Source organism: Typopeltis vanoorti, chromosome 13, assembly GCF_054136105.1.
Source record: "Typopeltis vanoorti isolate ZY-2024b chromosome 13, IOZ_Tvanoo_1.0, whole genome shotgun sequence".
Classification (NCBI taxonomy): Eukaryota; Metazoa; Arthropoda; class Arachnida; order Uropygi; family Thelyphonidae; genus Typopeltis; species Typopeltis vanoorti.
Window position 1 is genome coordinate 63,054,276 of NC_143561.1, and position 22,950 is coordinate 63,077,225.

Here is a 22,950-nt window from a genome sequence, read left to right on the forward strand (position 1 = left end):
CAATGAAATGACAAAGGTATATAAATTAAAAAAAAAAAATAGCATTCTCAATATTTGAAACGAAGGCCTTTTCGTAGAGCCTGTGTAGCTCAGTGGAAGTAGCACTTGCATCTTCTGCGATAGGCCACCCAAAGATACTTCAGTTCAAATCTAGTTACCGACTGGAGGAACTTTTTCTAAGCCTATCTTTGACTAGTGGATTTTTTTCATCCCGCAAACTCAAGAAAATCGACCGTATAACCCACATTAATTCAGACAGTAATATATCCTGTTAGGGTTAGGTACCAAGAGATGGCAGCACTTGCTTGCCTCTTCATTGGTGGCAGCTTATAATTAGTCATGGTCATGGGCAGGCTATCTCTGATTGGCTACCAGTGGAGATTGAACTGCCCACTCAGATTCCAAAAAGTTAGATAGGGTGAAAAGGCTTCGCCTACTCCCTATAAGGGAATAAAAAGGCATTAGCTTATTATATCCCATCAATATAATATGACATTCGATAAGCAAAGAGAATATTAGATCCAGCATTATTTCAAAGCCAAATGTAGACACTATGAAAGCTTCGTAAGTTGACCAGAGAGCTTGTGGGAGTACATTCCTTGGCATTCCCGAGTTGCCTTAGTATGGACTACTTAAAAGACATAGGTGCTGCCCAAACGTCTATATATATATATATATATATTCACCTTTTTATTAGTCCATTTTGATAACGAGAATATATATAGATGTTTGGGCAGTGTCTATGTCTTTTAAGTAGTCCATACTAAGGCAACTTGGGAATGCCAAGGAATGTACTTCCACAAGCTCTCTGGTCAACTTATAAAGCTTTCGTAGTTTCTACATTTGGCTTTGAAATAATGTTGGATCTAATAGTTGTTTCAAAGTGGTTGGTTCTCTTCAGAGACAAGGCAGAAACCTATTATTGAAAGCACAGAGAACAAAAAATGCTTGTGCAGTACTAAGGAACTTGAAATGTCAGAGAAATGTATTTTCCATAAGTGCTCTCAGTTGGGGCGTAAAAGTAATTACTGAAGTAAAGAGCCAAAAGGCTTCAGTTCGGCGATGCAAAATTACATAAGTGAAATGGATATTAGATCCTGCATTATTTCAAAGCCAAATGTAGAATGTAGACACTTGGGCAACATCTGTGTCTTTTAAGTAGGCCACATTAAGTCAACTTGGAGATGCTGAGAAATGTATTCCTGCAAGTTCTCTGGTCAACTTACAAAAGTTTCATAGTTTCTACATTTGGTTTTGAAATGATGCTGGATTATTTCAAAATTAAATAGCTAGGATATGAAAGTGATATGTGTCTTTTTTGCGTAGAAGATGATTGGACCATGAAATACAGTGCCTGATAGGGTTTGTCTGAGATTTTGCCTCTAGTAGGCCATGGATAATAATAATAAATTTCTTAATAACTTATTTAAATTAAGTGGATATTGAATCCAACATTATTTCAAAGCCTAATAGAGAAACTACAAGAGTTTCATGCCAAATATAGATACTATAAAAGTTTCAGTGGATACAAGCGTATGCCAACCTTTCATGACAGGGCAACTCATAGTAAAGGTGGAGTAGGCTCCAATCCCTGTCCTTAGTATTTACCCATAATGTAAAACACATCTCCTAGGAGATGTATGATGTTATTCAAAACCAGTCTGGGTAGCGACCTACCCCCATAATGTATGACATCATACATCTCCTAGGAGATGTGTTTTACATTATGGGTAAATACTAAAGGACAGTGATCGGAGCTTACTCCACCTTTACTACGAGTTGCTCTGTCATGAAAGATTGGCGTACGCTTGTATCTGCCAAAATTTTTATAGTATTTATATTTGGCATTGAAACTCTTGTAGTTTCTCTATTTGGCTTTGAAATAATGTTGGATTCAATATCCACTTAATTTGAATAATTTTTCATCGCCGAAGTGAAGCCTTTTGGCTCTCTTTTTCAGTATTTTTTAATAACTTTCAGAGAGAATAGGCAGAATTCTTTTAGTTTTAACCTTTTGAAGTTAATAGATAGCTGATCTCTATTCTTTGCCACCGTTTGATAATTAATTTCATTTTTTATATTTAATTATGCACTGCATATTGATATATTTAATTCTATTTAAATTGATCCGATAAGTAACTTTTTTTTTGCTCTTTTTATAATTTACTAAACATTACCTGAACTTTATTACTATTTACCTCATTTTAGTGGGGGATTATTAAGACTGGCTCATGAAAATATCAGAAAAGTTGTTGCTGATGAGTATTTGAATTCTGTGGAAAAGAAACAAGTGATCATTCTTCATAAATTGCTTGCAGGTTAGTTATCACTTGCTTATTTGTGTATATATATAAAACATTTTTGTTTTTTCTATAAAATGTTTGACTTAAAAATCTCACAAACTCAAAGACCACTTTCTAATTTTATATTAAAATCTAAGGTGCATTATTGTTGTAGAGTTACAGTTGAAGCAACTAAGGGAATGAGGACAGTGTATTATGTGTGTAAATAGTGTGTTTTATAGAAAAACTTAGGTATTGGATACTACTCGTATCTTTTTCATCGTATTATAGCAAAAAAAAAAAAAAAAAAAATCACAAAAAGATATTTATTAACTAGCTTATATTTCACTGCATTTGAAACCAGCATCTTCAGAGCATTGCTACTTGTAGCAATATACATGCAGTGAGCACAGTAACAGATAATAAAATCCCAAAAGTTTTAATCTGTTTTTTTGGAACTATAGTGCTGGGCCTCTGTAGCTCAGTTGCTATAGATGAGCCCCTTGGTTGGAAAGACCCAAGTTTGAATCCTATCTATGACGTGAGGAGACTTTATCAGGTGTTTAAAATCAAATAGTGAGTTAGCTAGTTTCATATGGAGGTGGAGGTTTTTTTCCTCCCAGAAACTTGAGATTTTCATCCCTCACAGGCAAACTGGTCAGAATGTACAGGCAGAAGACACCGGAAATAAGGATTAACCAACTTATTCCATCAGATCTGGTTTCAAATACCGGCTTGATGAAGTGCAGGCCTACATGTAAGCATAAATCAGGAAGAAAATTGGCCAAAAAAAACAAAGTGTGGTGAAGTCATTATGTGGCAATGGCTGCATCACTAGGACAAATATGTCTTCCATGAGTTAGCACTTTGAGAATTCCATACTGTTGGGCTGGGTGATTGTGTGTGTCTGTATGTGTTGCCTTTGCATAAATAGAAAGAGATAGTTTACCATTTGGAAGATGAGTAGTGTGTAAAGAAAGGACAGACAGTTATTTTGATTATTTTTTTATGTAAAATGTAACTTACTGTGTTGGCTGTTTAGTCAAGTTACAAAAGTATCCAAAATGTCTTTCCCTTGGGACCAAACGTCACATACATTATATACATAGTGCAGTCCGACTAAAAGTTTGAATGCAACTGTTCTATAAGTGCTTTGTTCACAAAATGCTTGATAAAAAAATTATCCAAAAGGAGAGGGGAAGGCAGGGATTTCTATTAATTTGTTTGTAGATTTTTCCTTTTCCAAGTAAAGTAACATGCATACATAGTAAATATGGATAATTAGTATGCAGTAGGGAACTCTGCCATAGCCAGTTGAGAAAGGAGGAGGGTAGTGGGAGAAACCTGAGTGGGGGGGAAAATACATCATTCCCATCTCAGAAAGTAGGGTAACCAAAACATCAGGTAACCTGAACTTCACCCACAACAGCGAGCATAGGTGCTCCAAAGAAAGGACACCTCCACTGTGCTAGAACTCTGCAAGCCAGTTACCTGCAAATTCGAATTGAAAATAATTAAAAGGCTTCAAAGCAGACAACAAACCAGACGGAACGATAGGTTGACTCACACAAAATAGGAAAGAATGCAGAGTCGTCTATAAAACCTCAACACTGTAAGGGTAGAAGAGAAGGATTAAGTAAGTAGGGAACAAAGAATAGGAAAGATGTGATTTTTTAACAGAAATTTTGAAGTGAACAGAATTATTTATGAAAGTTGTTAATCAATATAAAACTGCTGATCATGTTTTTAAGTGGAATTCTGTGTATTATCAACTATTAAGGGATAGGGGGGTATTGTATTGTATTTAAGAATTTTAGGGACTAAAATTCTTAAATACAATATTATTACATCCTCTGATGAAATGATCCGATGTAGAACTCTCAATCCTCGTATGCCCTTCGTTATGTGCCACCTGAAACAGTTATTTCTCAAAACTCGAGAAATGCATTTTCCTTATTCCCAAATGCTATCTCTTCATTACAATCTGTACCCCCATAATTAAAATCACCCATAATAATTACCCATCCTTTCTTCATTAATCCAAGTTGTTTATACATTTGATCACCACCCTCCATCCACATTCCTGAGCCTACGGCAACATCCAACTGAATATGTCTTGTTCTCAACCTCCATGTTACATCACACTGCCTCATAACATCCACTATTTCTTTCTTTCATGTATAGCTTATGCAGACCTAATTCCCCCTGCTATAATTAGCAGCACTCTCCTCCCCCCTCTCCCATCCCTTCTTGTCCTTTCTATCCTCGCAAAAAAATAGTGTATCCTTCCATTTCTATTCCCATTAGAATATCATCTTTGTTCAGTCATGTTTCACTTATTCCAATGATTTTGGGGCAGATTATCTCAATCAGTGAAACCATTTCATTCCCTTTATTTCTTATACTCTGGTATTTGTAATCAAACACAACAATTCAATTTTAGGTCATAACCAGTCCTATCCAAGGAACGTGTTGGTTGTGACTTTCTCACCACACCTGCTCAATCACCTTTATCACCACTTACCAACTATATCTGCTCAGTCTCAACTTCCCCACCCACATCGCAATATACTCCATCTTCATACAGACATTCATTTCCACTTTCAGCATCTACTCTCCATATGACACATCTCCCTGTCCACCCGGGCTCCCCCCCCCACACACACACCTATTTCTCTGTTCCTTCTTATTCCCGTTCTCTCTTCATCTCTCACACTACTACTGTTTCCACTGCCAAGCACTTCTCTCTCTTCAATACCACACTCCTAATTGTTCCATTTATCTCTTTCTTTCTTCTGATCTCTTGCATGTACCACACACTGTACTTCCATCCAACAACACTTTTTCCAGTATGCTCACTCCAAAGCCATTCAGATGCAACCCATCACAGCTATATAATTTCATTCTTCCCTCAAATATATGCCATACATCCACAAAATTCACTCCTTCTCCTCATAAAGCTCTGATAACATACCGTTAATGATTTTGGCAACACTGACCACCTTTCTTACTATACTATTATCTTTTACTCTTCTTAGTAGTCTTCTGATATTCATTCTCACATCCTCCTTACGTCTGCTTAGATCCTTTGTCTCCACAATTACGATTAACTCTTTTACTTGTTTCTTCACGTCCAACTCGTCAATTATGCTATACTCATTTGCTTAGATATATCAAGCATTCTGTCTATATCTTAACCACCTAAAGCAGTACACCCAGAAACAAATAGCTACGTTTAAAAAGTTATGCAGAATAAAATAATTGTGATAATAAAAACTGATAAGGATAATGCAGCTGTCATTATGAATCAGAAGGGGGGGATTCAGAATCATGTAGATGACATTTCCGATTACCAAATTATTATTATTATTATTATTACATGATACCTCCAGGGAGTCCAAGGACTCATCAAGGGAGGGCACCTACAGATACGAAGGTTCTGGGAAAAATTAGGAGAGTGAACCAATGACATCAATGGTAGAATCATATTAAAAATGAATATAATAATAAAAAAGAACTTGACATGGTTAGCATTCAAGAATGTGTTAACAGAGCTAATCGAATGTGGTATGGCCACTTAAATAGAATGGGTGAGGAATGGTCAGCAAATCATTGTTTTATGCCAAGAAGGCAGGAAAGAGACACAATTCACCTGGACACATGGTCTAGGTGAATTGATTCATTCAGAAGTGCCTTAGAAGCACAAAATGGCAAGATTGGAGTGATCAAAAGTAATAGACTAATTTGGAAGAAAACTGTTGATAGGAGATTAATAATAACATAAACTTAATCATGTAGTGCTATTATCATAGTAGCCTGAGCATCCTTTGAAGGTACATATTAGGAAATCGATGTTGATGATGATATATTTTTTAAATATTACTTCCCTAGCATTCAGTAACAGTTTCAATGGTTAACTGATTGTTGTATTTTACCTTACTTAAATTAAGGGGATATTAAATCCCGCATAGTTTTAAAACCGAATAAGAAACTCAAAGATCGGAATCAGAGAGTTTCTTGCCGATTATAGTAAACTATAAAGTATCGGCGACACTAGCGTTAGCCAATGCAAGTGATCCCAGTACATAGTACAGTACCGGGCAACTCGTGGCAGAAGTGGAGGAAGTTCAGATCGCTATTCTTAGGTATTTTCCATAATGTAAAAACACATTTCCTAGGAAATGTATGCTGTTATTACATTATGGAGGGAGGTCACTACCCAGACCGGTTTCAGCCTTTTTTGAGGCTTCATCAGTGAGTAGCTAGACCTAATACCAAAGTGTATAGCGAAAAGAACTTATGTACTCTGCGAACGAGTTTTCAAAACAGGTGCAACCATTAAGTTACTTAAGTATAAAGAGCTAATAAGCTTCACTTCATTGCATTGGCTAATGCTAGTGTCGCCGATACTTTATAGTTTACTATAATCGGCAAGAAACTCTCTGATTCCGATCTTTGAGTGTCTTATTCGGTTTTAAAACTATATGGGATTTAATATCCCCTTAATTTAAGTAATGTTTTCATTGCCGAAATGAAGCTTATTAGCTCTTTATACTTAAGTAACTTAATGGTTGCACCTGTTTTGAAAACTCGTTCGCAGAGTACATAAGTTCTTTTCGCTATACACTTTGGTATTAAGTCTAGCTACTCACTGATGAAGCCTCAAAAAAGGCTGAAACCGGTCTGGGTAGTGACCTCCCTTCATAATGTAATAACAGCATACATTTCCTAGGAAATGTGTTTTTACATTATGGAAAATACCTAAGAATAGCGATCTGAACTTCCTCCACTTCTGCCACGAGTTGCCCGGTACTGTACTATGTACTAGGATCACTTGCATTGGCTAACGCTAGTGTCGCCGATATTTTATAGTTTACTATAATCGGCAAAAAACTCTCTGATTCCGATCTTTGAGTTTCTTATTCGGTTTTAAAACTATGCGGGATTTAATATCCCCTTAATTTAAGTAATGTTTTCATTGCCGAAATGAAGCTTATTAGCTCTTTATACTTAAGTATTTTACCTTGTATTCCTGTTTCTTTGAACTGCTTGTTGTTCGGCACACACTGATGATGTACTGTTTATTTTAGTACAAATATAATTGTTAATTTCATTAAAGTTTACCATCTTTTTTCTAATGGAACAAAGTGGATACAACAAAAAACTTTTGCCAAACTCTTTAAAAAATAAAAAAAAAAAACATTCTCACCCAAATTAGATTATAATACACCATGTGTCTATATTATTTTATATCAAAGGCACAATAGATAGACTGGGTTATATGCTAAAATAACATGGGATTAGAACACCCACAAACCGCTAAACAAAGTTTTGACTCTCTTGAGGGTCAGAGAGAGAGTGGTGGGGGGGGGGGTACAGTACCAGTATCCTCTCTCTCTCTGTCCTTTCCAGGTGTCTAAAGTAGGTCTGAAATAACCTAATCATCATCAGGTTATAGTAACAACTACTGGTGCATCTCACAAAATGTCCATTCAAATTTTTTAAGTTTGAAGCAAGTGAACATGCTCTGTCATTTTCATGGAAACATTTGCACTCAAATGTTTTTTTCCAAGCCATTGGCAAAAATGCTGACATCACCTACACTGAACATGAGTGTTCCTTTGTGACAGGTTTGGACTCCATCACGAAGCCTCTGACTTAACCAGCTAAGTCAGTCACAGTCTACCTGCAGATGCTTAATACAAAAAAAACTAAATAGATAAATAACATGTTATATACAAGAAAACGAATTTATAAAAAAATTTAGTAATACCATATCAACATATCGATTGCATTTATGATCAAATTTATTTGTACAAATTAACCCATCGTAAAACGTAAAAAACTTCACGAATTTATCCGAGTATGATAAGATCTGAATGATCTATAATTTGCTCTGCCATAAATCTTTTTTGTAATAGAACTAGCTTGCCTTCTTCCAACTAATGAGACACTGGCACACTGAGTCACAGTCACAGACATTGCCAATTTTTTGCATATTATTATTACTATCACCAGTCTTCTATGGAGTCAAGACTCATTATGAAGATCCTCACTAATAAAGCAGAGCCTCAAAAGCTCAGTCAGTATAGCCAAAGTCCTTTGGTCAGAAAGACCTGGCTTTGATTCCTGTCCATAACGTGACAGGAATCGAACGTTATGGATAGGACGTTATGGAGAAAAGGTATCTGGCCTCCCTCAACTAAAAGTGAGTTAGCTGGTCTCTTCCAACTAAAGGTGAACCAGCCAGTCTCACACAGAGGTAAAGGGCTCTTTCACCTGGAAACTCAGGCCCTTCGTCCCTCAGAACAGGCAAACCAGACCATGAACACACATACAGATCTACAGTCATAAAATACATAGTTAATCCCTCACTAGGAGGGCTCAAGCAGTCCAAAGGGATGATCGAGGAACAGGGAAGCCCCGTATAAATTAATAAAAACTAATAAAGCATAATGCTCATAAAGTTGTGCCTTAAAATTTTACTCTTTCTACATAACTCCACTTGCTCACTCACCGTTCTCAAAGAAGAGAATCAACTCTTCACTCCCTTGCTTACATCCTCCTTATACATTTTCATAGACAGAAGACTGCAAAGACCAGAAAACCATTACGATAGTAGGGATAAATGGGAATGGATATGAATTTGGTGGCATGGTTGTGGGGGGGGGGGGGAATCACTGACAGACATCATCAATGAGGACGACTAGTGGAGTGCCTCAGGGCTCTGTACTAGAGCCAATACTCTAATTTGTATATTAATGACACAGGAAATGATTTAAGGGGGGGGGGATACTCAGCTGTTTGGTGATGAAGTAAATCTTGAAAGGGAGATAATTGATAAAGGTGATATAGATATCCTGCACAAGGATTTAAATAAATTGGCATTGTGCATAAAGGATAATGGCTTTCAATTTAATGTTGCAAAGTGAAAGGTGATACACTTTGAGTTGAAAAGATTACATACAACACGTGATATTGATAATACAGAATTGCATGATACTGATGAAGCTTGGGACTTGAAGGTAATGGTGAACAGAGAGTTGAAGTTCAGAGGATATATTGCAGAAGTTGGCAAAATAGCTCAAAGGAATACTTGGATGTTGAAAAACACATTAACAAGTAGAGAGAGGACAATTATTATCCCTCTTTATAAGGTTATGATTCAGCCATTCTTGACTATTGTGCATGGATTTGGTCACCTTGGTTTCTTGGGGATCAGGAGAGGATTCAAAGATGAGTGACCAAGCTGATGATAGGTCTGAAGAATGCTCCCAATGAAGATAGATTAAAGGTGTTTGTGGTTTGCAAAATTTAGTTGATAGGTAGAAAAGAGGGGACATGATAGAATCTTATAAGATATTAAAAGGATGCTATAAGATTCACACAAAAGAAACTTTTCAGTTCATGATGAATCGAGAGAGAAAACTATGGATCATCCCTGGAAGTTGTGCAAGAATGTGGTTAGTAAGGGTGAACAGCCCTTACTAATTTTTTTGTATATGGAGTTGAATTTGTATGAATGAGTGGAATGGATTGCCATTAGTAGTTGTGAGAGATCTAGAAAAGTATGATAGGTATTTGTGTATAAAGGATAGCATGAGTTTCCTGCAATGTCTTTGAGTCCATGGAGTCTTCCATGGACTCAAAGATACCCATACAATAATAATAAAATGGATATTTTATTACCTAATATGTTAGACTACTGTACCACTTACTGGACGTATGAAATAGCTTGAAAAAAATCTCTAGAACAGGATTTCTGAATTATAGATTAAAAAAATTAATGAAATAAATAAAAATACTGTTAAAAAATTTAAAAAAAAACTGCAGCCACCAAATGTGTGCTAATAGGTTTATACTTTTGTGGGTGGAAGTAAAAAAAAAAAAAATGCAACTCCATTTATATTCTATTCCCTTCACTTAAAAAATCTCTTCAGTAGTAATAACTCATATCCACATGCACTATTGTGCAATGTAAAAGTACCGATTTTATTAAAACAGTAAGCCATCAGTATTATTATTATTATTATTACGGGCAACTCCAAAGAGTACATAGACTCATCGAGGGAGACCCTAACATCACGTCAAGAACAACTATTCTACTTACACACACTATCTATCATACTTCCCCTTGAACTCATTTAGAGTCATGGCACCCACAACAGACTCTAGCAGCTTATTCGACTCATTCACTACTCTCCAAGTAAAAAACCTAGTTCTAACACCCTTGCTAACCACACTCTTGCCCAGCTTCCATGTATGGCCCCTAGTCCTCCCACCACCAGTCCTATTCTCAAAAATATCTTCTGAATTAATCTTATAGAAATCCTTCAGTAATTTGAATGTCTCAATCATATCACTCCTTTTCTGCCTATCAACCAATTTCTGCAACCCACAAATCTTCAACCTGTTCTCATAAGGTTCATTCCATAGACCTTCTATCATTTTGGTCACTCATCTCTGGATCCTCTCCACCTCCTCCCCATCCATAAGAAACCCTGGTGCCCATATCTGGGCACAGTAGTCTAGATGAGTCTTATCACGGCTCGATACAGAGGAACAGTAACCTGTTTGTCTCTGCTTGTTAAAGTATTTTTCAGCAACCAAGTGATTATGAGCTGATTTAGCCACTTTTGCAATGTGTCCCCTAAACTTCAACTCCCTATCCACCAGCACTCCCAAATCTCTGGCCTCGTCAATCTCGTTCCACCAATGTGATATACTGCTGCTAATCTTTTCACCCCAAAATTCATAACCTTACATTTTGGCACATTACATTGACATCCATTTTCCTTAGCCCTGTCCTCCAAACTATCCAAATCATGCTCTACTCAACTTTGCATCATTAGCAAACAAATGAACAGTTCCTCTCAGATCCCTTCCTGTATCGTTAATGAACAAATTGAACAGTAGTGGTCCAAGAACAGAGCCCTGCAGCACACCACTAGTCACAGGCCATCTTTTGTACTCTACTCCTGAATAAACCACTCTCTGATATCTCTCCATCAACCACCCTCCTATCCATCTCACCAAACCCATATCCATCCCCATATGCTGTAGTTTACTGATTAGAATTCCATGTAGTATCCTGTCAAAGGCCTTAGCAAGGTCCAGTAGAATCACTGTAAACCCATTACCTTTATTAAGTTCAGCCGTCACTGTGTTATAAAACGTGAGCAAGTCACCCAGGCATGATCTACCCTTCAAAAAACCATGCTGTCCCCCATACAGTATCCCATTTTTATCTATCCAATTCTGTATTTTCTTCTTGTACTTGTACTACTTTCTCCAAGACCTTGACAACGATTCTTGATATGCTGATCGGTCGGTAATTTATAACAGCAGTCTTGGAACCTCCTTTATGTAGTGGAACTATTTTCCCCTCTTTCCAATCCCTCGGGACTAACCGAGACCCGAGACTCAAATTAAACAAAATGGTAAAGGGCAGTGACAATTCTTTACCCTCTTCACATATGACACGAGCTGGTATACCATCCAATCCCACAGATGTATTGACATTGAGGTTTTGTAATAGACTATTCATCTCCGCTTCATTCACCACAATTCCCATATAAGCTGTTGGTTCATTCATTTCTATAATCTCACCACCTGGATGATATACTCTTCCAAAGTACTCGCTCAGTAATTCCACTATATCAACCGATTTGGTTACCTCCCTACCGTCGGCATTCTTTGAAATCATTCTGCTGTATACATTTTTTCTTTTACTTGCAACATATCGAAAAAACTGTTTGGGATTCTCTTTAGCCTACATGGCTAATGTTCTTTCATAATCCGCTTTTGCTTTTCTTATCACACTCGTTACCCTTCTGGCCTGCACTTTATGCCATTCATGTGCCTGCAGATCACCTTTCTCCTTAAATTCCCTCCACAGTTGTTTCTTTTTTTGCTGCAGCTCAAGCTTAATGGTGTTATTCATCCATTCATCCCCTACTTGTTTTACTATTCGGACTCTAGGTATACAATCAGCCATAACCTCCTGTAAATGCTCCTTGACCACTTCCTATGCTCTATCGACATCCAGCCCTTGCAGTTTTACATGTCATGGCACTGAACCAAGCAATCTCCTAAGCGTGTCATACTTGCCAGCACGGTAATGCCACATATTCCCCATCTTAATTGAAAATTTCACACCTTTAGCCACCTCACAGGTCAAGACGTTATGATCACTCTCACCAATATGTGGCAACATGGTCATATTCATTACAGTCAAATTCTCAGATGCTATTACCAGTTCAAGCACTCTCTGACCCCTAGTATTTTCCATTACATGTTGTCGCAGATAGTTATCCCTTAATAACCACATAAAATCCAATTCCTTCCTCCCATGTGTCCTCTCCTCCTTCCAATCAATGTTACCATAGTTGAAATCCCCCAAATGAATTACCCTCCTTCCACTCATTTCTTCTATTTGCTTATGCATACTATCTCCACCATCTATTCCATCACCTGGTCTATAGCAACACCCAACTGTATATTTTGTTCTGCTAACCTCAATCTCACACCAAATGGCCTCAAATGTGCTCTTTTCCTCTATCCTGCAGTGCCAACCAAGGCCAGAAATTCTTCCTTCTTGTTGCTAATACTATTGGCATTAGTATACATGAATTGCTGAAGCCCATTTGCCCCATCTCTATTTTGGTGCCTTATACTAACTATCCCATTCTGATTGGTTGTCCTTTGTACTCGCTCAGGCATATTACACGTATTCATACACTCAACTGTCTCCCTAAAGTCTGCATAGCTACTCCCCCCCCATAATAACTCTAGTTTCCCTGATTCTGCACATCCACTTCATTCAACAACACTTTTTCAAGTCTCCGTACACCAAATCCATTCAGATGCAAACCATGCATCTTATATAAATCCTTTCGCCCATGGAACTCACTCCACACGTCCACGAATTCCACACCACTCCTCTTGCATAATCTGCACATATAGTCATTAGCGATTATGGCCCTCCTTCTATATTCTTCACTGTCATACCACGGCAACAGACTCACCATCCTATCTCTCTCACTCGTCTTTTTTGTTACCTCAAGTATAACAAGACTATTACTAGTAAAACTGAAGATTATACATAATAACAAGCTTTATTCAATGATAAAGAATAAAAATAAAAAATTTTAATTATAGATTGAGATATCTCTATGCTACAACAGAAAAAAGTTCATAGGTTATTGAAAATGTTTACTTTTAGTCACAAAGAAATCATTAACAAGAAACCTATTCATGTTAAACCACTCCGTGTTAACAAGACCCCTAAAATTCACAAATCCAGTCCCCCCCCCCTTACCTCCACTATCCTGTCGTGTATACTACAGACAGTACTATATGTGCAAGCGTGTCAATAATCAGCTGTCACTTGCTCCTCTCATGAGTAACACCTCTACATCTATTAAAAAAAAAAAAAATTCTTCTAATTTCAAATATCTAGTATAAAATCGCATCCATGAATATTCAGTTGTAATAATCAATTTTTGATATCACATCCTTATGTGTTATTGAATCAGTAAGACACTCTTGATTTAGTATAATAATAATATTTGGTTGCAGATCAAGTGTTGATCAATTTTATTATTAAACTGAACCTACTAGTTTTGCCACACTTTAACTGTTGGCATCTTCAGGGTACATTATAAGTTTAAACAATCTCACAATTATGCATAACTGCAAAACTGACAAAATTAACTGTAAAAAAACTGACTAGAATAATTACAAATAGGATAGTATCGAATGTGAGTGAAACACGTATCGCGTGTAGGTTAGCTAGCTGTTGCTAAGGAACTTTCTGTAGTTTGTATTAAAGTTCATTTCTTCCGAAGTTCTGATTAGGGTTTTCCATATCCAGATTATGGTATTAGGCCTTGATTTCTGTTAAGGTTAACAGTAGAACGGGTGACTGTGGCTGCTTCTTTGAAAATTCTTGAATGGTAATCTTCCTCTATATAAGGAGAACAACTTTTGTCCCACTCGATGACATGGTTAGTTGTAGAGAAATGAGACGATAGGCCAGAAATATCCTGTCTGTTGTTTTTGACATAGCCAATGTGTTCCTTTTGCCTGATTTCGAGGCTTCTCGAAGTCTGTCCGATGTAACTAGAGCCACAAGCACATGGAATATTATAAACTCCAGCATATTTATAAAAGGATGGTTGTCTTTTGGAGATCTTAGTAGTTTACGAATAGATTCTATTGGCTTAAATGTTACTCTTATTTTACACAAAATAATTTTGTGTAAAATAAGAGTAACATTTAAGCCAATAGAATCTATTCGTAAACTACTAAGATCTCCAAAAGACAACCATCCTTTTATAAATATGCTGGAGTTTATAATATTCCATGTGCTTGTGGCTCTAGTTACATAGGACAGACTTCGAGAAGCCTCGAAATCAGGCAAAAGGAACACATTGGCTATGTCAAAAACAACAGACAGGATATTTCTGGCCTATCGTCTCATTTCTCTACAACTAACCATGTCATCGAGTGGGACAAAAGCTGTTCTCCTTACATAGAGGAAGATTACCATTCAAGAATTTTCAAAGAAGCAGCCACAGTCGGCCGTTCTACTGTCAACCTTAACAGAAATCAAGGCATAATACTCCCAGAGATATGGAAAACCCTAATCAGAACTTTAAAAATGGAAGAAATGAACTTTAATACACTCTCCAAAAAGTACCTTAGCAACAACTAGCTAACCTTGTACACGTGATACGTGTTTCACTCATGTTCGATACTATCTGTAATTATTCTAGTCAGTTTTTTTACAGTTAATTTTGTCAGTTTGCAGTTATGCATAATTGTGAGATTGTTTAAACTTATAATGTACCCTGAAGATGCCAACAGTTAAAGTGTGACAAAACTAGTTGGTTCAGTTTAATAATAAAATTGATCAGCACTTGATCTGCAACCAAATATTATTATACTAATTTATGATCAAGAAAATACCTTCATGATGAACATTCTTGATTTAATAAAGTTAAATTTTCCCACTAGTTTGTTTGAATTATTCAGATTTGCTTTAGTAAAAAAAAAATATACAAATAAATTAATAGAACTGTAGAGGGATACCTTCCCCCCCCCACTTCCTTTGGCCAGTTTTTAGATGTAGCATTTTTAGAACAAAGCAGTTAGCATAGCTACATTCAAATAGTCTAATTGCACTATGTAGATGATGTATCTCCATTTGCCCCATGGGTGAGACACTCTGGATCCTTTGTAACTTAAATAAACAGCTTATTAAAATATACTTCACATAAAAAAAATAATCAAAATAACCATCTCCTCTTTCTTGATATACTAATAACTTGTTTTTCAGATGGTGAAGTATTTTTTTCTATTTATGAAAAGCCAACCAACACACTGGAAGATGCCTGTGTAAACAATCACAGAAATGTCAGAAATAAAAATCAGGATTGCAAAGGGAAGAACAAATCTGAAGGCCATGGATAACATCTGGAAAAGTAAAGTGATGAGCCTGCAAACAAAACTAAAAGCGCTGGAAACATGCATCTTTAGCAGTGTGCTGAATGGATCTGAAACAGGGATAATAAATAAGGAATCAAGAAAAAGAATTTTGGCATTTGAAAGAACTTGTTACAGGAAGATTCTAAGAATAGGATAGGTACAGAAAGTCGCAAATGAAGAGCTCTATCGGAAGATACAACCAAAAGAGAATCTAATGCAAAAGATTATAAAATGGAAGCTGCAATTATTTGGACACATTTGTAGAATGAGTGAGGACTGAAAGATAATGGTATGAAAATGGTAAAACAAATATTGATGCAGACATCATTGAAAGCTAAACGAATCTCCAACTGATACAACCATTATACTTGGTGACCTAAATGCAAAAAGCCCAACGTGGGGCTCTCCCGATTTAGACCATAAAGGTCAACAATTGGAAGACCTCTTTACAGATTTGGAACTCGCAACAATTAACAATGGACAGAGCACCTATCTCTCTAAAACTATGGGAACTGAATCTGCTATTGACATCACAGCTATTAATTATAGCATTGCATCAGGTGCACAATGGAAAATTTGGGGAAATGCCATCAGTGACCACAGACCTATAATAACAACACTAAACTTCAAGATTGATCAAGAACAGCAAATCAAAAGGACATGGAACTTCAGAAAAGCTGACTGGACAAGGTTTACTCAAACCTTGGAGAGCCTTTGTCAAGATGAACCTGTCTCTGGAAACCTCGACAGAAAATTACAAATCCTTACTTCACAGTAAAGCTGCCAAAGTAACAATACCAAGAGGCAAGCGGAAAAATACCTGGATACCATACTGGAAAGATCACAATATTGATTCAATGATTACAGAAAGAGACAATATCAATGAACAATTCAGAATTAATAAAACTGATGAATACAGAAATAAATTAATGGACATAACACACAAAATAGAGTAGGGAATTTGGAAGTGCAAACAAGAGAAATGGGCGTAGCGTTGCAGTAACCTGGATCCAAAAAAAAAAACAGCCAACAAACTTCATAATAAATGCTGGGAAACAAGCTATTACAGATCAAGAAATTGCAAACACACCACTGGCAAAAACCTATTCAAACAACTCCTAACTTGAGTATAACAGAGATGACAAGATCCTCAATAATCTCACAAGTAAAATACTAAAACAAGCAAAAACATACCAACCTAATGGCATCTTCTCCGAAGAATTTACACTAAGTGAACTAAATTCATCAATCGAGAAAACTGCACCTAATAAATCTCCTGGTAATGATCTTATCTTTGGTCATATGGTCAAACATCTTGGCAAAAATGCCAAAGAACAACTTCTGGACATTCTCAATACTTCTTGGCAAACAGGCAAACTTCCAAAAGAATGGAAAAAAATCAATTATTGTACCCATCCTGAAACCTGACAGAAATGCTGCAGAATGTCAAAGTTATAGACCTATCGCATTAACTAGCATACTTTGTAAAATTACTAAAAGAATCATACACTCCAGGCTATGCACTGGCTGACAAAAAATAAAATCAACTACTTCCAAACTGCCTATAGAACCCATCATTCAACAACAGATCAATTATTCCACTTCTGCCAAACTCATTTCAGGAAAAACCAACAAAAAAGACAACTATGTTAAAGATACCAAGCAATTTTAAACCTGGTTTTACTCCATTTTTCCCAAGTGAGCAAACAGACAAAATGTCACATTTGCGCCTGCAATTGATGCAAGACTAGCTGATGCCATATTCCTTGATATGACTGCTGCTTTCGATCGTGTTTGGATCAAAAAATTAATACAAACAGTACATGATATTGGAATTAGAGGAAACACTTCAATCTGGATTGCTGATTTCATTAGAGGAAGGAAGATCAAAGTCAGAATCAATGCAGCAATATCAAAAGAGCAGAGAACCTGGGCTGGTGTTCCCCAGGGCTCAGTACTCAGTCCTTTACTATTCCTTCTCTAAGTCAATAACATTCATCCCAACCTTACAGAAGACACAAAAGACTTGCTGTGCAGATGATATAGCCATCTGGCACACTAGTGCTAAAATCAAAGAATCAGATGAGATTCTAAACAAATCCATGAGAGCATTAGAAAAATGGTCAGATGAACTTAAACTCAAAATCAACCCAGACAAAACAAAACTAAGCACCTTTAGTACAGACAGGAAAAATAGACATTCCTACAGTTCCAAAGTCATGATCAACAACAAGCTAATTGAAAAAGTCACAAATCCAAAATACCTTGATATTATGCTTGATCAGAAATTACTTTTTGCACAACACATCTCTAACACTTCCAATAGAAAAATTGACAAAGCCTTTTTTCAGTATTATTTAATTTTTCCCTATTTCCAATAGAGAAAAATTAAATAATACTGAAAAGGCTTTGTGGAACAAATTGGGGGCGCAAAGCCAAAAATCCTCAAAACTACTTACTAATAATAACTAATAAGGCCAATAATGGAATATGCAGCACCTATCTGGTCACCTTCAGCCTTATTGGTAAAGAAAAAATTAGACAAAATACAAGCAAAAGCATCCAAGATTATCATTGGTGCAGTCTCATCCACTAACAACATCAGAGCCCAACAGGAATGTGGACTTGACCTGCTGGAGGACAGACAAAAATTTTCTGCCATAAAATTTATAAATAATATCAGAAGCTACCAAAGCAATCATATCTCTCTAAAAACTTATGAACATTGGAATCAAAAATGCAGACTTCACAGATCATCAACTTTACAATATGATGACACTATCAGGAAAGAAATAGGTCTTGATCAGCTAAATGCCCACATAAACAAAGAACCTCTATTTTCCAGTCCTTTACCTTCAGATACCTCCATAAATCTAAACCTTACCAAACTCTGTACAAAAAAAGAACCAAAAGAAATGCTCAGAAAAAGGCCTAAATACTATCAACCTTCTTTCATCCTCCAAACAGGTTATTTGTTATACCGATGGTTCGTCAGACACCAATATGATTAATGGAGGCGCTGGTGTTCTCCTTCTACTCCCGAAAGGTGAAAAACTTTCAATAAAAGTTGGATGTAGGAGAATCGCTTCCAATTTTACCAGCAAACTCTATGCAATAAATAAAACACTTGATGCCTACTTAAAACTCCCATCATCTCAACAATCTGAAGGAATTATAATTTACAGTGACTCAAGATCAGCTTTGGAGGCAATCAGAAATGGCAATACCAAGCTCACACAAGACATCCATAAACTCTTAAATCAACTAAAGTGTTTAGGAAAAAGTTGCATTTTACAATGGATTCCTGGTCATGTAGGCATTGATTACAATGAAGCTGCTGATAAATTAGCAAAAGAGGCCAGAGAACTCAACCAAGAAACACATGATAATTCTTGCTGATGCCAATGCATTAGCAAAAGCTAAACTAACTCCACTGAAATCGGTGATACAACATCAAATTCCCGAAATCAATGCTGACAGAAAGACCTCCACCACGATGGCAAGACTATGAACAGGACATTATAGAGGAATGAAGATCAATACAGATGATACGAGAACATAAAGAAACTGCAACAACTGCCCCAATACTGAACTGGCACCCACTCACATCTTTACCTGTCCAGCAATTACAGCAGCCTTGCAAGAAATAGATCCTAATCCTGAACAACAGCTCTATACAAACAAAATCATCGACATAGCCAAAGCAGTACAAGGAGCACATGGAAACATCTAAGACTCTTCAAAGGAGAAGACAACAACAACATGTAATAAGGCCTCAGATCTAAAATCAATTTGAAAGATTTGGGTCAGTAAAGATGCATTAGTTTAAGTGCCTCTGTAGCGCAATTTGGAAGAATGACAATACGTTGCACCCTTCGATTAGAAAATGCCTAAGTTCGATTCTCATTGTGATGGGAGGAATCTTTAAGGTGAGTTAGCTGATCTCATACGGAGGTAGCAGGGTTTTTTCCTCCTGGAAACTCTGGTTTTTCATCCTCCTGCATACAGACAAATCGGCCCTTCAGAACACACGCATACAGACAAGAAATAATGGCGGGTGTGGGCGGTAGATGGCATTGATGTAGGTGATTGGTAGTAGAGGCTCTGTGTAGTAGTGGAGACGGAGAGTTGTACAGTTGGTGTCCTCCCGCGATGAGTCTTTGGACTCCTTGGAGGTGTCACGAATAATAATAATAAAGACATTTATGTTTGGTATTTTGGATGGTTTAAACAGAAGAGGTAGACCATACTGAGAATGGATAGATGATATAAAGGACTGGTGGTGAATGGATGTACAGAAACTGCGACACTGTGCATTGGACAAAGAGAGGTAGAAGAAGATAGTGAACGGGGCATCGGACACCAACGGGCAGTGAGCCCATGGTTCATGATGATGATTAGTGAAAAAAATTAGTTAGTTTTCATTATATATGACTGAATAATGTGACTAAGACAATGTCAGGACTTTGGAATGCTGCTATGGAGAGAGAGAGAGAGAGAGGTTAAAGAGATGTGGATTACCAAGTTTGGTGGAAAAAGAAGTGATATGATAGAGACATTTGAGTTAGTAAGAGGATTTTATCAGATTAATCCAGAGGGGATTGTAAAAAGAGTTAGAAGGTGGGGGGGGGGGAGAGAACCAGAGGCCATCCCTGGAAGTTATATAAAAGTGTGGTGAAGGAGGGAGTGGTGAGGAGTAGATTTTTTACATGGAGAAGTGTCACTGAATGGAATGCATTGCCAAAATGTGTTGTTAATGCAACAAGTGTTAAGGATTTTAAGATTCTATATGATAAATATGTTGTCAGTTGAATGAACCTCCCATGATGAGTCTGCTGACTCCATGGAGGGTGTAATAATAAACCCAGTGCATTTTCTTTTTTAAGAGAGTGGGTTTGTATTAAAAAAAACAAGAAAGGTTAAAATATAAAGAGCAAACTTGCCAACCAATTTGGCACTTATTTTGCCATACTTCAACAACAACAAAAAAGGGATATCCCATTTAAAAATTATTTATAAAAAGATACACTAAGTATTGAGGAAATAGGAGGTCAGCTTCGCTTTGGAAGTTGCTACTCAATTGACATTATTATTTTAACTAATGAGAATACAAACATATCTCTGAAATTTGAGAAGTTCCATAACAGTAGCAACAACAACAACAATACCGGTAATTATAATAAAAAATGCCCAGTGAATTAGCCATTTCTAAACTGTAGTCAATATTTTGCTTCTTTAGTACTTGGCTGTACAGACCCAAGTAGCATAAGCTTGTGCTAGAAACTGAATGTAAGAAGTTACCAGAAAGAGGCAATATCATTCCAGAGTTTGTGGTTTAAAGGTCATTGCATTTGTTCCTTCTGCAGCTATATGGTTTGAGATGGAAACTTCCAATGGTCTTGTGAGAATCTAACTATCAGGACTACCATGACTTCAGATAGAGAAAATTATACCTGTATATATCTTACAAAATCCTAGAGTTGAACCTTCTGTGAAGAACCTCCTGGCTTATATTCACTGTCTTCTCTCTCTCTCTCTCTCTCTCTCTCTCTGTATGGAACAGTGGTTCTATCTGAATTTGCTGGATTTAAGTCAAAGAGTAGTTCTGACTCTCAGCTCCTATACTGGCTTCCAAAAGAATAAGTTGTGAGCTGCTTTTATAGACTGAATATCATGGTGTTTGTCATCACAAGAAGTAATTATGTTAAAAAAGAGTGTTTTGATACTTAAATCTTCACAAATTAGAAGCAAATGCTATCTGAGGTAGAAAGCTACTCTTTTCATGTACAAAGTGAATGTATATATGAGAACATTTACAGGCTCTAAAGTCACAGTCTCAAGCTAAATAATCAGATGGCATCATTTTTATGACATTGAAGACAATGTTATAAAAACGATGTTTACCATTCTAATTAGTCATTCATTCTAATTATTTCAGATGAAAAACAGATAAACCAGCCAGAAGATATACACACACACACAAAAATTTTTCATCTCTTTTTCACAGTATCTCAACACAAATAACAAAATAAACCATACAAAGATATTTATTAACTGGCTGATATTCACTGGATTTGAGACCATCATCTTCAGAGCATAATTACTTGTTATAACAGGCATGCAACAATGAGGACAAGAAAGGATTTAAATTGTAATGGACAAAAGACTTAAATTCCTAATTCTCTGATGTTGTAAAGAAAGTTTTTATATTTATTGGGTTGCAGGTGATATTAACGCGACAGTATCCCGAACTTTTTGGCAGATTAATGTAGCCATACTTAATGCTGTGCACATCCATTGCCAACTCTAAAAATGGTCTCTCTGATTTATGATGACTTCTACACAGCACAGTAGTTTTCTTCTATCTAATCCTATGTGAAACAGTGTCAAAAGCATTGGCTCCCAGTCCAGGCTTGCCATAATGATGACAGCAATTTTTTTCTTATGTTCTCCAAAGCAGATAATCTTCTTATGTCCAATATTGCAATCATAGGGCATTTTATGCACTCCAAGGTGTTAGAGGATAGAATTTGTCTTTAGGAGAGCAAATCAGAGTTGCCAATTTGACATACGGTTTGAATGTGGTGTGAAGACTATATTTTATTAGTACTTTGACTATTTTTTTCAGATTATCCCAGGTATGTAGGATGGGAATAGTCTAATTTTTGAAATTATTTCCAAACTTCTAGATGTCTGTTCTATGTAAGAAGTTTGGAAATAAGACAAAGAATATACTGGAGATGTCAATAACAACAGAGAAGACAACTCAGGGCTGGCTTTTCATTTTTCCCGCACGCACGCACACACACACACACACACACACCATAACATTGAATGTGTAAGAGTTCAATGGCTTACATTGAGGACAACTTCACTTCGTTTTGTGACTGTGTTTTGAGGACAACTTCACTTCTTGTGAAGTGAAGTTGTCCTCAAAACATAAAAGAATCCACCATGGTCATCAATTTATAAGGCACACTCAATAAGCATCAAGTATTGAACCTGTTGTGATATTTAGAAATTGCTCATTAGAACTTTCTGCATGTCAGACTTCAACTTTTCAGTCAACCATCTGTACACAATGCTGAACAATAGTGCTGACTAATGCCAGCTCTCACCTTATTTGAGTATTTTATTTTCAACTTATATTGTAATGGTTCTTACATATTTTTATATA

At 36.6% G+C, this 22,950-nt stretch overlaps 1 protein-coding gene across 1 annotated transcript in view; it reads left to right on the forward strand.

The window, feature by feature from the left end:
* LOC150100219 (telomerase protein component 1-like) overlaps positions 1–22,950 on the forward strand; it is a 1,179,105-nt gene that overhangs the window by 665,612 nt on the left and 490,543 nt on the right. Inside the window, exon 29 of the mRNA XM_090402391.1 lies at positions 2,209–2,318. Within this exon, the coding sequence (XP_090258517.1) occupies positions 2,209–2,318 (110 nt within the window). The remainder of the gene's footprint in view (positions 1–2,208; positions 2,319–22,950) is intronic.